General features: G+C 43.2%; 1 protein-coding gene across 1 annotated transcript; it reads left to right on the plus strand.

Annotated features, from left to right (window-relative positions):
• Window positions 1-2,296: 2,296 nt before the first annotated feature.
• Window positions 2,297-13,705, plus strand: MGME1 (mitochondrial genome maintenance exonuclease 1). Its single transcript, XM_085004553.1, has 4 exons — window positions 2,297-2,764; window positions 8,245-8,461; window positions 12,020-12,152; window positions 12,537-13,705. The coding sequence occupies exons 1-4, from the start codon at window positions 2,638-2,640 to the stop codon at window positions 12,696-12,698; spliced, it is 639 nt and encodes a 212-aa protein (XP_084860679.1). The 5' UTR covers window positions 2,297-2,637; the 3' UTR covers window positions 12,699-13,705.
• The last annotated feature ends 779 nt before the right edge of the window (window positions 13,706-14,484 follow it).

Here is a 14,484-nt window from a genome sequence, read left to right on the forward strand (position 1 = left end):
ACCGAGCGCTCGTGCGGGGGAAATTTATTACTCAGCCAGAGTCCAAGATGGCGACGACCTCTGACGTAAGCAAAATCTCGTGAGAGAGAAAAGGCGCGATTCGGAGGCGCCCGCGCTTCGGCCAGCGGGGCGGTTCTCCCCATGGTTCCTTAATTGTCAATGGAGAAGAACGAGGGGCTAGGGGCGGGACGTGAGCTCCGCACTGCATGCTGGGACTGCGGCTTGTGGGGCGGGGCCTAGTTGGGGACGGAGGCGCGGGACGGATGAAAAGTACGCGCCAGAGGGTTGTTCGCACCCTGGGAGTTACCAAAGCGTGGTGGCCTTGAGGTACCTACCCCTGCCATGGGCTGGGCTTCTGTTTAAGCTGCCTCTTCCCTCATCCTGACTCCCATTCGAGGGGCCGCAGGCGACATCTCCCCCACTATGGTTCCGCCGCTATCAGAGCGGGAGGCCTCCTTGGGGGAGTATGGGTTAGTGGGCCCTGGGGACTGCCGCCCTCCAGCTCAGGAGCTCCTTAAGACTGATCTCAGTAGTGCCCACTGAGTGTTAGGGGCTGAATGAGAAATCACACAGAATTAATTAGCCAAGAATCTAACATTTGGGAATTAGTGGTAAACTTAACTATGACTGGCATGCCTCCTCTAGATCCTGGTATTTCTTTTTCTTTTTTTTTTTTTTTGTCCTTTCTAGGGCCGCACCCACGGCACATGAAGGTTCCCAGGCTAGGAGTCAGAGCTGTAGCCGCTGGCCTAAGCTGCAGCCACAGCAACGCAGGATCCGAGCCGTGTCTGCGACCACAGCTCACGACAACACCGGATCCTTAACACACTGAGCGAGGCCAGGGATCGAACCCACAACGTCATGGTTCTCTAGTCGGATTCATTAACCACCGCGCCACGACGGGAACTCCGGTCCTGGTTTTTCTTTACACACGCCTCCCTTCCTAGGCGTAGTACTTCTCCGTATTGAATATTGGAGACATCTTGCCCCAAACTGTCTTCTAGTTCTCAATAACTGCTGGTCCTTTAAAAGTAGTTTTGTCTGAATATTACCAACCTTGGCTGCAGCATAGGCTAATAAATCGACAGAAGGGTTGTTGGGGCAAGGAATAGCGACTTTATTGGAGAGCAGGCACTCAGAGAAGATGGTGGAGGAGTGTCCCAAAGAACCATCTTATCAGTTAGTATTCAGGCTTCCTTTATACTAAAAGGAGGGGGGAATTCCCATCATGGCTCAGTGGTTAACGAATCCGACTAGGAACCATGAGGTTGTAGGTTCAATCCCTGGCCTTGCTCAGTGGGTTGAGGTTCCGGCGTTGGCGTGAGCTGTGGTGTAGGTCACAGACACAGCTCAGATCGTGTGTTGGTATGGCTCTGGCTAGGCTGGCAACTACAGCTCCAATTCGACCCCAAGCCTGGGAACCTCCATATGCCACAGGAGCTGCCCAAGAAATGGCAAAAAGACCAAAATAAATAAATAAATAAAAGGAGGGGAATGTGGCTGGTTGTTGCCAACTTCTTGGTGCAGGAATCCTTTGCTCTTGCTACTGTCCTTGTAGACCCAGTCACAATGTTCCTGTAAACCTCAGTAAGATAATTGTGGGGCTTTTGTTTTATTTTTGTCTCTTTGAGGCCGCATCTGCAGCATATGGAGGTTTCCAGGCTAGGGGTCAAATCAGAGCTGCAGCTGCGGGCCTACTCCACAGCCACAGCAGTGCCAGCCAGATCTGAGCTTTGTCTGCGACCTGCAACACAAGATCCTTAACCCACTGATTGAGGCCAGGGATTGAAACTGTGTCCTCACGGATACCAGTCAGGTTCCTCAATAAGATAATTTTTATTTTCTGTTCTACAATTTTTTGTCTATATGAGGGAAAAGAGTTATACCTTTAAAGGTCAGAACCTTGGGAATGGGTTATCCTATATTTTTCAGGCTATAGGCAACATTCTTTTACATATGTGCAGAGCCCACATGACTAAGCACAGGCAATAGAGCTCAAAGTTGAGCTAAAGGAATAAATTGAATATGGAGCCATGTTTGTTCTTCCCTGTTAAACATGTCAAAAAAGCTTATTGAATACAGTTTTAATGTGCAATATCATACTGTTGCTGCTCTTAATTTTTGATGGTTCAAATATTTAACACATTTGTTATCTAACCCCACTTTTCTCTTTGATAGGAATGGAAACATTTTAAAGGCCCTCAACATTACATGTAGACTAGAGGGAAGTGGGAAAAAAAAAATCTAAAGATGAAGGCATTTCAGACCATCTGCAGGCAGCTTAAAAGTTCAAAGGGGTTTTCTGTAGAACCAGCCTCCCATGTGGTTTTCTCCACTTCCTCTTATTTGTGTGGCCGGAAGAAAAAAGTGAACCCCTATGAAGAAGTGGACCAAGAAAAGTACTCTGATTTAGTAAAGTCTGTCTTGTCATTCAGAGGCCATGCTCAGACTCCAGAATCATTGTTTAAGGAAGATGCTTTACTCTATGGACCTGTGAGTAAGTGTAAGGCCTCAAAGCAAGAAGAGGAAGCAGGAGTTCCACAAAACTGGTTTCCTCTCTTCAATCCAGAGAAAAGTGTAAAACCAACTGCAACAAGTGATCCTACAATTCCTTTGAAAATCCCTTTGCAAAGGAATATGATACCAAGTGTGACCCGAGTCCTTCAGCAGACCATGACATCGGAACAGATTTCCTGTTTGGAGAGGTGGAAACAGCGCATGATTTTGCAACTGGGAGAAGATGGCTTTGCAGAATATACTTCAAGTAATTTTCTCAATCCTGATTCTGTATGGTTATTATGTTTTCTAGAATATAGAGGACCAGTGTCAAAAGAATGAGTTGTTCTTTTTCTAGTCTTAATTAGTGAGGAACTACTTTCAAATGATAATTATTATTAACAGCATTTTATATATATTAACTTACTTGTTCCTCCTTTCAACACTATGAAGCACAGATACTGTTATCCCTATTTCATAGATAATACTGAAGCACAGAGATCAAGTACTCTGACTAAATGATGTGTAAAATTCATTTATTTTATAAGCTACAAACTGAAGTATTAGAATTGCCTGTTTTCTTTGATTATAGAAAAGTCTATCACCCTATAATGGAATTCTAGTTGTTTGCTAGGCATCCTGTTCAGAATCTAGTAAACAGCCTCCTGCTCTACTTAGCAACAACTGTCTCGTAAATTTAAAGACTGGCAGGATCTCCCCTCATGGCTCAGCAGAAACCTATCTGACTAGTATCCATGAGAATGCAGGTTCCATCCCCAGCCTTGCTCACTGGGTTAAGGATCCAGCATTGCCATGGGCTGTGGTGTAGGTCGAGGACGAGGCTCAGATCCTGGGTTGCTGTGGCTCTGGCATAGGCCAGCGGCTACACCTCCGATTCAGCCCATACTCTGGGAACCTCCATATGCAGTGGGTGTGGCCCTAAAAGACAAAAAGAAAAATAAAGACTCTGGCAATAAGCCAGAACATATGATCTGTATTTAGGTCTTGGTAAATTGAGATAATCAGATGTTCTTCATTAGGAACCAAGAATAATAAACTTTAGCCTTCAACTCCTACTAACTTACTAACTTACTAACTTAGGCAAGTAAAGAGAATAGCTTCTTTTTTTTTTTTTTTTTTTTTTTTTTTTTTTTTGAGAATAGCTTTCTTAAGACAGATTCCATTCAAAAATAAGATGAAACATGGAGTTTCCATTGTGGCTCAGCAGGTTAAGAATCCAACTAGTATCAGGATGATACCAGTCAGCAGGTTAAGAATCCAATTAGTATACTGACGATACGGGTTCCATCCCTGGCCTTGCTCAGTGAGTTAAGGATCTGACATTGCAGTGAGCTCAGTGTAGGTCACAGATGCATCTTGGATCCTCTGTGGCTGTGGCCAGCAGCTACAGCTCCAGTTCAACCCCTAGCCTGGGAGCTTGCATATGCTGCCCTTAAAAAAAAAAAAAAAAAAAAAAGGAAAAAACTCTTGGTACAGGTGAATTAGCTGGTCCCCATCAGTATTATATTTGTTAAAGCTAAGTTTTACATTGAGCATTCCTTAGCCCATGCTTCCCAGAGAGCAGTACATGTACCCCTACTGGTGCACAAGCACTTTTAATTTAACAGCTGGTTGAGGATCGGGCATTGTCACTTCTATGGCTCAGTAAAGCTGTGGTGCAGGTTCGATCCCTGGCCTGGGACTTCTGCATGCTGTGGGCATGCTTCTACCCCACCCCAAAAAGACTAATGCACCTAGAAAAAAATGCTTTTTTAAAAAATCCTTTTAAAGACCAAAACAATGGGAAAAAAAGTAATGTACTTATTTTAAGGCATCTTAGAAACAAATTGTGTGCAAAACACATGAAGCCTGTGGTCACATGTGTTTTAAAGCAAAAGTATTAAGCATTTAGTTGGCACTTGGATCTGGCAAAAATGGTCAAGCCCCTGCCCCCTCTAAATTCCTCAGCTGCCTGGGCCAAGGAATATATATACAGAGGCTAACTGCCTTCATAAGATAGTTAATTAGTAACTGCCACCAAACTATTTTCTACTTGTTAAGCAACATTTTAAAAGTTTTTTTGTTTTTTTTTTTTTCTTTTTAGGGCTGCACCCGAGGCATATGGAGGTTCCCAGGCTAGGGGTCCAATCAGATCTGTAGCCACTGGCCTATGCCACAGCCACAGCAATGCCAAATCCAAGCCGGATCTCTGACCTACACCACAGCTCGTGGCAATGCCAGATCCTTTAGCCAGGGATGGAACCTGAGTCCTCATGGATGCTAGTTGGGTTCATTAACCACAGAGCTAAGACGGGAACTCCTGTAAAAGATCTTTTAGTGGCATCTTGAGTTTTTTATTTGTACCACTAGAATTTTAAAATAATATTGTTTCCAGTGGGAAATTTTTTTTGATTCTCTTTAAGCCAGAAATGTCACAGCTTGTAGAAATCTAAGAAGCGTAAAGGGAGGAACCTCCTGAAACCTGGGAGCCTAGGTATCTAGTTCTTGGCACAAAGTAAGGAAGTGCTTTGCTAGCCCCCTTGATGAAGGAGAGGAATTCCTATTTGGAATGTGTTTGAGCCCCACTATCCAGGTAGAGAGAAAGCTAGGGTTTGACTCCATTGCGTCAGCTTTGTTGGTCTAGATTTCTACTCTGATATGTTTCTTCACCAATTTAAGATCAACCTTAAGGGGCAGAATTAGTTGGGGTTTTTTTTGTTTTTTTTTTTAAATAATGGCAATCACATACAGATTATAGTGTCGTGGCCAAAAAAGAAGAAAAAAAAGAGCATGAAATAACCCATTAAATTGCTTAATGGATTAGAAAAGGCAGTTTTAAAGATAACTGGATTGATAAATTCCTTTTTGCCAAGTCTTGTCCAGGGTCAGAGCTTAGAGATGTGCCCAGAGCTGGCATTCTCAAGGATGGGGTCGTTCTATTTTCCAAGCATCAGTTTACCTTTTGAAGATTACAGAGGATGAGAGAGTCTGGGGTGTTTTTTTTTTTGTTTTTTTTGCTTTTCAGGGTCGCACTGGCAGCATTTGGAAGTTCCCAGGCTAAATTGGAGCTACAGCTGCCAACGTATACCACAGCTCATGGCAATGCTGAATACTTAACCCACTGAGCGAGGCTAGAGATCCAGCCTGCATCCCCATGGATACTAGTCCAATTCATTTCCCCCGGGCCACAACGGGAACTCCAGAAAGTCTCTGCCTTTGATTCACAGTTAAATGTTGATTGTAATGGAAAGGAGCTGGGGTTTATTTTTTCAGTGTTTTTGCTATACTGATTTTTTTTTTTTTAATCCTAAAATATCCATGCTGCCAGTCAGAGTATAGAAGACTTTTTTTTTTTAATTGTTGAGGTGGGTTTTTTAAGATTTTTATTTTTTCCATTATAGTTGATTTACACTTTTTTAATGAACATTTATTTACTGGGACTTGAAATCATTTCATTCCTTTATTGAGTGAAATACTCTGCCTTGATGTTATCAGCAATAAATCTTGTATCTTTTAAAATTTTCACAAATCAAATCACGTTTGATGATCTTAGCTTTACACTTTACAATCTTTTTTTTTTTTTTATTTTTTTTGTCTTTTTGCCATTTCTTTGGGTCGCTCCCGCGGCATATGGAGGTTCCCAGGCTAGGGGTCGAATCGGAGCTGTAGCTGCCAGCCTACGCCAGAGCCACAGCAATGCGGGATCCGAGCCGAGTCTGCGACCCACACCAGAGCTCACGGCAATGCCGGATCATTAACCCACTGAGTGAGGGCAGGGACCGAACCCGCAACCTCATGGTTCCTGGCCGGATTCGTTAACCACTGCGCCACGACGGGAACTCCCTACACTTTACAATCTTAAGGGATCCTGTCACCCAGATTCCCGTGTTTGTCACCTCTTCCTTGTGGAGAACCCAGCCCAGCCCTAAGTCTTACAGTGGGAAACAAGTTGTCTTTTTGCTTGGCTGTTGATAAAAGCAATTTTTTTTCTTCCTGTCTTTGACATGTTTGTGTTCTACTTTATAAAAGCTAGTCTTTAGACAAATATTACACTTTTTTCCCCTAGGTTTTAATTCCCTAAATCTTAAATTTGTAGATCTTTTATGGGCTAATAAATCCAATTGAGCCAAGTAAATGTGGAGTAGAATAACTTAGTTCCTCTGTTGAATTTCATTTCACTTTCCAAGTAATTTCCAGGAAGCAATTCCATTTTTTGTGTCCATCTTTTTAGGGCCTCACCCACGCCATATGGAGGTTCTCAGGCTAGGGGTTGAATCAGAGCTGTAGCTGCTGGCCTACACCACAGCCACAGCAACTTAGGATCCAAGCTGCATCTGGGACCTACACCACAGCCCACGGCAATGCTGGATCCTTAACCCACTGAGCAAGGCCAGGGATGGAACCAGCATCCTCAGGGATGCTAGTCTGTTGAGCCACGGCAGGAACTCCTCCATTTTTTGCCAACATAGGACCAACCTTTCAAAGTCTTTTTAAAAATTTTTGACAAACATTACCTCACTAGATGAATTTTTCCTCATTTTCTGTGGGTCTGTCTTCAAGCGTATGTTTCCTACTCTGTTTCTGTGTGTCTCCAATTCATGCTCCATGAGTTTTGCTCTCTGGCTGTGCCATGTGATAGAGTAGAATGAATATATACTCCAGTGGCAGGCAGCTGGTCCAACATTTTGCTTTGGGGCAAATTTAACAGCACTGCCATTGCCTCACTAAAATACCTTCTCTCTCCTTATCAAGAATCAAGTGAATATGTAGTGTTTCTTGCATTTATTGAATATGTTTATGTCCTGTTTACTTAATAGTGTATAAGGGAGGAGTTCCTATTGTGGCTCAGAAGGTTAAGAATCCAAATAGTATCCCAAAAAAAAAGAGTTCCCATCGTGGCACAGCAGAAATTAATCCGACTAGGAACCATGAGGTTGTGGCTTCAATCCCCGGCCTCACTCAGTGTGTTAAGGATCCGTTCTTGTGCTTTGAGCTGTGGGTGGTATAGGTGGCAGATGAGGCTCAGACCCCAAATGGCTGTGGCTGTGGCCGGCAGTTATAGTTCCAATTCAACCACTAGCCTGGGGACTTCCGTATGCTGAACCTGTGGGCTGGGGGGGGGGCGGGGAAAGTATGAGGAAAAAGAATTTAGGCCAGAACCACTGCCTTGGGCTGTTCTTGCTCTAAAAGAAAGTGCAGGAGAAGAATGTCATATATTTTCCTCTCCTCCCAAGCCAAGCCCCACAACATCAATTCATGTGTGCCTTGATTTTCATTCCTTGTCAGTCACTAAACCTGTTAGTAAAAGAATGCTTCCACCTGTGTTCATAATTAAGATTTGGTTGTGACAGGAACTATAAATATAAATAAGCATAGTGCTCTAAGTGTTTAAAACTATTTATCACAACCAGTTAATGAGTTACTTAAGTTAAATAGATACTTAAATTCACAGTGTGAATTCATTAGATGTAGTTCTATAGCCCCCAGATCTTTGATTCTAGCTTTGGCCTAATTCTACTAGAAATATTTCATTGTAATACATTTTATTGTCTAAGCTACTCTAGTCCCCTTTTTTTTTTTCAAAGTGCATTCTTAGGTCTCATAAGAGGCTGAAATGTGGTGTCTTAAAGGTGATTCATGTAATTTTTAATTTTATTGTTCAAAGTTTAATAGAGTATTTGTTCTTTAGTACTAGCTTTGTTTTGGGGGTTTGTTGTTGTTTTCCTTTTCCCCTCATTTTCTTTTCAGACATGTTTTTACAAGGGAAACAGTTTCATGAAGCCTTGGAGAGCATACTTTCACCCCAGGGGAACTTAAAAGAGAGAGATAAAAATCTCGACTCTGGCTATGTCCAAAGTGTCCAGCACGTTTTGAAAGATGTCAGTGGAGTGCGGGCTGTTGAAAGTGCTGTTCAACACGAGACCCTCAATTATATAGGTCTGCTGGACTGTGTGGCTGATTATCAGTAAGTATTAGACATTTTACATCAAGTGTGGAGGTGAACTAATTCTGGGTGGGCCAGATGGTTCCCTTCCAACACTTTAACTCCTGCTTCAAGGTCAAAACTTATGTGGTAGGTAAAAGCCACAAATCCTTGAAAATCAGTGTTCCGAAATCAAAGCATTTGGTGGAGGAAAGGTATAACTTTCCAGTATCCTTGGGATGGCTTGTTTTCTAGCATGTCCCTGCTTTTTTCCCCCAAGCAAGGTACCAGCCATAAGATCCAGTTTGATTCCCCCATTTTCTTTCCTGTATCCCCCTTGATCTGTTGACACCAACAGTGAACTCTTTTCCTGGCTTCCAGGCTGTGTTTGACAAGGATAGGAACTCTGAGCTTACTAAAGCTTCCTATGATTTTTTAAATTGCTTCTATGAAAAAAAAAAAAAAGTTCCTGTCGTGGCGCAGTGGTTAACGAATCCGACTAGGAACCATGAGGTTGCGGGTTCGGTCCCTGCCCTTGCTCAGTGGGTTAACGATCTGGCGTTGCCGTGAGCTGTGGTGTAGGTTGCAGACGCGGCTCGGATCCCGCGTTGCTGTGGCTCTGGCGTAGGCCGGTGGCTACAGCTCCAATTCAACCCCTAGCCTGGGAACCTCCATATGCCGCGGGAGCGGCCCAAGAAATAGCAACAACAATAACAACAACAACAAAAAAGACCAAAATAAATAAATAAATAAATTGCTTCTATGTTACTGTTTCCCCCACTTATTCCAGATTTCAAGGGTGGATATAACCTGCAAATACCCCTATTCCAACAACAACAAAACGAAGCATGTGAACAATACAGCAGGATGGAGGGAAATCTCTTTGCGTGTGCCCCTTGGAACTGTAGTTAAAAGATACTGGGCTCTGGAGACAGGCTGCCTGAGTTTGGCTTCTGGCTTTTCTTAACCTTAGGCTACATATTTACTTAGCCTCTCTGTACCTCAGTTTGTTCATCTATATGTAAATAGGACAAGTAGTAGTACCTACCTCATAGCTTTATATAGAGGTTAAATGAGACATTCCCTGTACAGTATGTAAAATACATACCATCTACTCAATAAATGTTGGGATTATTATTTTGATTATAGTCTCTCTTTTTTTTTTTTTCCCCACATCTGCAGCATATGGAAGTTCCCAGGCTAGGGGTCGAATCAGAGCTGCAGCTGCCCACGAACACCATAGCCACAGCAACTCGGGATATGAGCCACATTTGCAACCTACACCACAGCTCACGGCAACGCGGGGTCCTTAACCCACTGAATAAGGCCAGGGATCGAACCCGCAACCTCATGGTTCCTAGTCAGATTCGTTTCCACTGCGCCAGGACGGTAACTCCAGTTTTTTCTTTTAGGCCACACCTATGGCATGTGGAAGTTCCTGGGCCAAGGATTGAATCCAGGCTGCAGCTGCAGCTGTGGCAACGCCAGATCCTTTAACCCACTGCAATGGCCAGGGAATCAAACTGCACCTCCATATTGACCTGAACCACTGCAGTCAGAATCTTACCCCACTGTGCCACAGCAGGAACTCTAGGTTATTTCTAGTTTTTCACAATTACAGGTTGCAGTAGAGACCAGGTCTCCTATTATGTTGTGAGAGTTTCTCTTGGCTGGTTTACAGGTTCATTTGTTTGTTTGGTGAGTGATGTATTAGGGTTAGATATATTTCAGCTGATCTGAAGTAGGCCTGGGCTTGAATACTTACTGAATTTTCCAGGCACTTGCCACTTGCACCCAGGATATCAAACCATTGCCCTAAGATACAGGCCTAAAAGGGAAATTGTGAGGTTGCAGGTTACCTGCATTTTAACACTGCACCTCATCATTTCAGTCTGCATTTCAAAATAAATTAAGCTGAGCATCTTTTTATTTGTTAAAGAGCTATTTGTGAACTATCTTACTGCAGTTCTAATTTGGGTTTATACTATTAAGACTTTTTTTCACATTAAGCTCTACAAGTTATAATTAATTGCTAGAAACAGTCGTGCATGGCAGAAATCTTTATATTAGGGTATTTTTATTTTTTCAAAGGAGGGGAATGGAGATTCCTTGGGGATGTGGGAGCCCTCTCTTCATTTGCATAGATTGTCAAACTTTACAATATTAGAAAACAGTTGTAAAGATGATATATTACCTCTATTCTTGCACTGTCCATTAGAGTAGCCATTAGCCACATGTGGTCATTAAGCACTTGAATGTAGCCAGTCCAAACTGAGGTATGTTGTGAATACACAAACTAGATTTCAACAACTTCATACAAAAAAGATTGTTAAATATCTCAGTAATAGTTTTTTTTAGTATTACGTATTGAAATGATAATATTTTGGACATGTTTGATTAAAGTATTAAATTTCACCTTGTTTTTTTTTTTTTTTTTTTAAGGACCACACCTGTGGCACATGGAAGTTCCCAGACTGGGGGTCAAATCGGAGCGGTAGCTGCCAAATACACCACAGCAATGCAGGATCTGAGCCACGTCTGCAACCTACAGCATAGCTCATGGCAACTCCAGATCCTTAACCTACTGAGCGAGGCCAGGGGATTGAATCCACATCCTCACGGATACTAGTCAGGATTGTTTCCGCTGAGCCACAATGGGAACTCCTCTGCTACAAAATTTTAAATGATATATATAGCTTGCATTTTTTTTTTTTTAGACCGTGCTACTCTAGACTGATTTTATAAATACCTTGCATAAGTTGTAACTCTAGGGTTACAGTAACAGGTAGGTAAAATACTTTAAGATTGCCCTCTAAACTGAAGGCAAGAAAGGCAGAGCAAATGGATTGAGAGTCCCAGTTATCAGTCCACTGGCCTTTCAGTTCTTTTGCTATCTGAGCAACAAGTATAAAATCCCATCAGGATGGGGGGAGTGGGGAGGAATGTACTGGGTATCTGACTAAAAGAAGTGGCAGGAATTTTTTTTAATTTTCCCAATATCCCTAATAGTAAGATGCCCCACCCTGTGTAAACTTTTAGGACAGGGACTTGGTCTCCTTACTTGTATTTCTGCATTTAACTGATGCCTGTTAATTGATGGATTTGAATTCCAGCTTTGGTTTCTGAGGTGCCATTTATGATGAGGACTTTGCTGTACTGACCTTTCATGGTTCGTTCTGATAGACTTTTGAAGCAAAATCAACTAAGATAGTAATAGATGTAGTTTCAAGTCTCTTGTCAATTGTTAAACCATGGAGGTCCAGAGAAGTTTCTGGAAGGTTTAGAAACTTGCCCTGGGGATCTTGTTTCCTAGCACATGCACCTGGGCCTGTACCTAATAGCTCTCATCAGTGCACTTTAGGAAGCCTCTTCCATCATACCTTGTTGCTGACCTGAATGAGGGGCTCCAGGAAAAGGAACATCACACCTCTTTAATCCTGAGCAAAGCTCAGGAGGGCGGGCTATCTTTTTGGAAAGTGGGGAATAGAAGCACCAGTCACCAGGCGACAAGTAGTAACTATATATAAGAAGAGGTTTAACCTATTAGAGTTTTCTAGTTTGAGCTATTATCTACAAGGGCTTCCTTTGGTTTCTCTTTAGGGGCAAGCTGTGTGTGATTGACTGGAAGACATCGGAGAAACCAAAACCTTACATCCGAAATACATTTGACAACCCACTGCAAGTCGTGGCATATGTCGGTGCCATAAACCATGACTCCAACTACAGCTTTCAGGTCAGGACACTTGAGCCTCCCCTCGCTCACAGCTTTGCTTGATGCTGGTCTCTAGCTAATCTCCTTAGGGCTTTTTTTCTGTTTGTGTCCCACTGCCTACTCTGTTCCTACCCTACCACTTCAAAAGGCACCTTCCCCCTCTTTCTGGGCTTGTTGCTGTTAATAGTTCTTTAATGATCACAGCCCATTCTTTAGTGTCCTAACTGTCATCTTTGTGTTCTTGTGTATCCTGGTCCAGTCTTTCATTAGCCTGTCGTAGACACCGACTTCGGAGCTATTACCGTAGATTGTTTTGTTCTGGGTTTGCCCCAGAGTGAGAAGGAAATGAACCTCAGCTCTGAGGCTGTTACAGAGATACCGGAATTGCCCTGTGATCTTTCCTAGGTTCAGTGTGGCTTGATCGTGGTGGCCTACAAAGATGGGTCCCCTGCCCACCCACATTTCATGAACGCGGAGCTCTGTTCCCGGTACTGGGCAAAGTGGCTTCTTCGACTAGAAGAATATACGAAGAAGGAAAAGAACCAGGATATTCAGAAACCACATTAGGGGGCAGGCTGCTGTTTGGGAACAGTCAGCACTTGCTCAGAGTTTGGGAAGACATACCACTATCTACTGTGATCTCAAAGGAGGTACCACAGGATCTGAGAGCTGCATTAACAAGAGCAGAACTAGTAATTTGCTGAAATGTATTGCAACCAAACAAAAGCAGAAAAGTTAAATTTAAGGAGCCGGAATTCCACACATAAAAGACCAAGGGAGCTACCTCTGACTGGCATTTAGCTGAAAGAAAAACCAGCAGGATTGGCTCGGTGTTGGTGGTTCTTGGAAATCACCCCCTCCCACCCCCGACCCCCTGCATGGCCTTTCTGTGTCCCGGGCAGGATGCCCAGTCTTTGAACTGAGAGGCAGAGGGCTCAGCGTGCTGGACATTTCCCCAGGGCACAGCAAGAGGGAGGGACATACACCCCAGGGCAGGGGATGAGAGGTCACATCAGCCAACCACCACAGCCAGTGTAGTTTTCTAAAACTTGTTTTATATATTGGGGTTCTTGATACTGCATTTGGGGAAAGAAGGTTCCATTTAACATTTTTGAAAAAGATTCCTTCCCCTCAAGTAAACATTGCTCTCAGGAGAGATGGAGCACGTGCACCATCTCAATGGCAGTACCCTTTGGCCTCCCCCAAATAACCCTCAGAAGTAGTCAGGCTCCCGTCTGAGAATTGTAACTATAGGTATTTTGGTAGCTATGCTCTGGCTTGAGTCAAGGAATTGCGTACATGGAGAAAATGTATTGTTTGTGGAGTTTTTCGGCTATGGGGAACAATAATAACATCCGTTTTTTTCTGTGTTTGATAAGTACTAAAATTGACTAGTTGTCACTGAGTTTGGGAAAGTTAAATAAATGCCCACTACAGTCCTAGAGAAGGCTCCCTGTTATATGGAGTAGGTTAGCATTTAAGTTACAGTTGCTGTAGTAAAATAGTAGAGTGCTACAATCATTTTTTTTTCCTTCATTAGCCATTATAAGAAATAAAATATAAGATGTAAGTAATAAGGCCTTTGGTTTTGCTTTTTTTAGGTAAATTTGTGTATTTATGAGAAATTTTACAAACCTGGAAATTGTTTAGATTTTGGGTTTTTTGTTTTGTTTGTCGTTGTTTTTGCTTTTTGTTTTTTGTCTTTTTGCCTTTTCTAGGGCCGCTTCCTGTGGCATCTGGAGGTTCCCAGGCTAGGGGTTGAATCCGAGCTGTAGCCACCACCTAGGCCTGAACCACAGCAACGCGGGATCCAAGCCGTGTCTGCAACCTACACCACAGCTCATAGCAACGCCAGATCCTTAACCCACTGAGCAAGGCCAGGGATCGAACCCACAACCTCATGGTTCCTAGTCAGATTCATTAACCACTGAGCCACAACGGAAACTCCTAGATTTTGTTTTTAAATTCAGAATTTTACTACTGACCCGGCAGCTTAGGGGTGTATTGCATGGAAATGCATGCAGAAAGGGGGTCTCAACCACAGTCACCTCACAGGGAAGGTAAGTATCAGGTGGGAGAGGGGAGACCGGACCCCATGCACTTTCCTATTTTCCAAGCAGCATATATTCCTGTAGCCTCTAATTTCCAAAGTCAAAAAGCAGGTGAGAGAATTCAGAGTTGTCCCGGCAGACGTGGCCACACCGCTCCACCAAGCCTCACCCTTGAGTTCAGGAGCCTGGATGCAGTAAGGCCTCATGTTAGCATAATTCTCTTGGGTTAATCTAAGCATGGCTGGGACCTGTCGCTCTTTTTTTTTCTCTTTTTCTTTTCAGGCCACAACCGAAGCATATGG

Source organism: Sus scrofa, chromosome 17 (assembly GCF_054392235.1).
Source record: "Sus scrofa isolate SSC_HxYL_T2T_F1_AM1 chromosome 17, Sscrofa_HxYL_maternal_Yorkshire_Landrace_v2.0, whole genome shotgun sequence".
NCBI lineage: Eukaryota > Metazoa > Chordata > Mammalia > Artiodactyla > Suidae > Sus > Sus scrofa.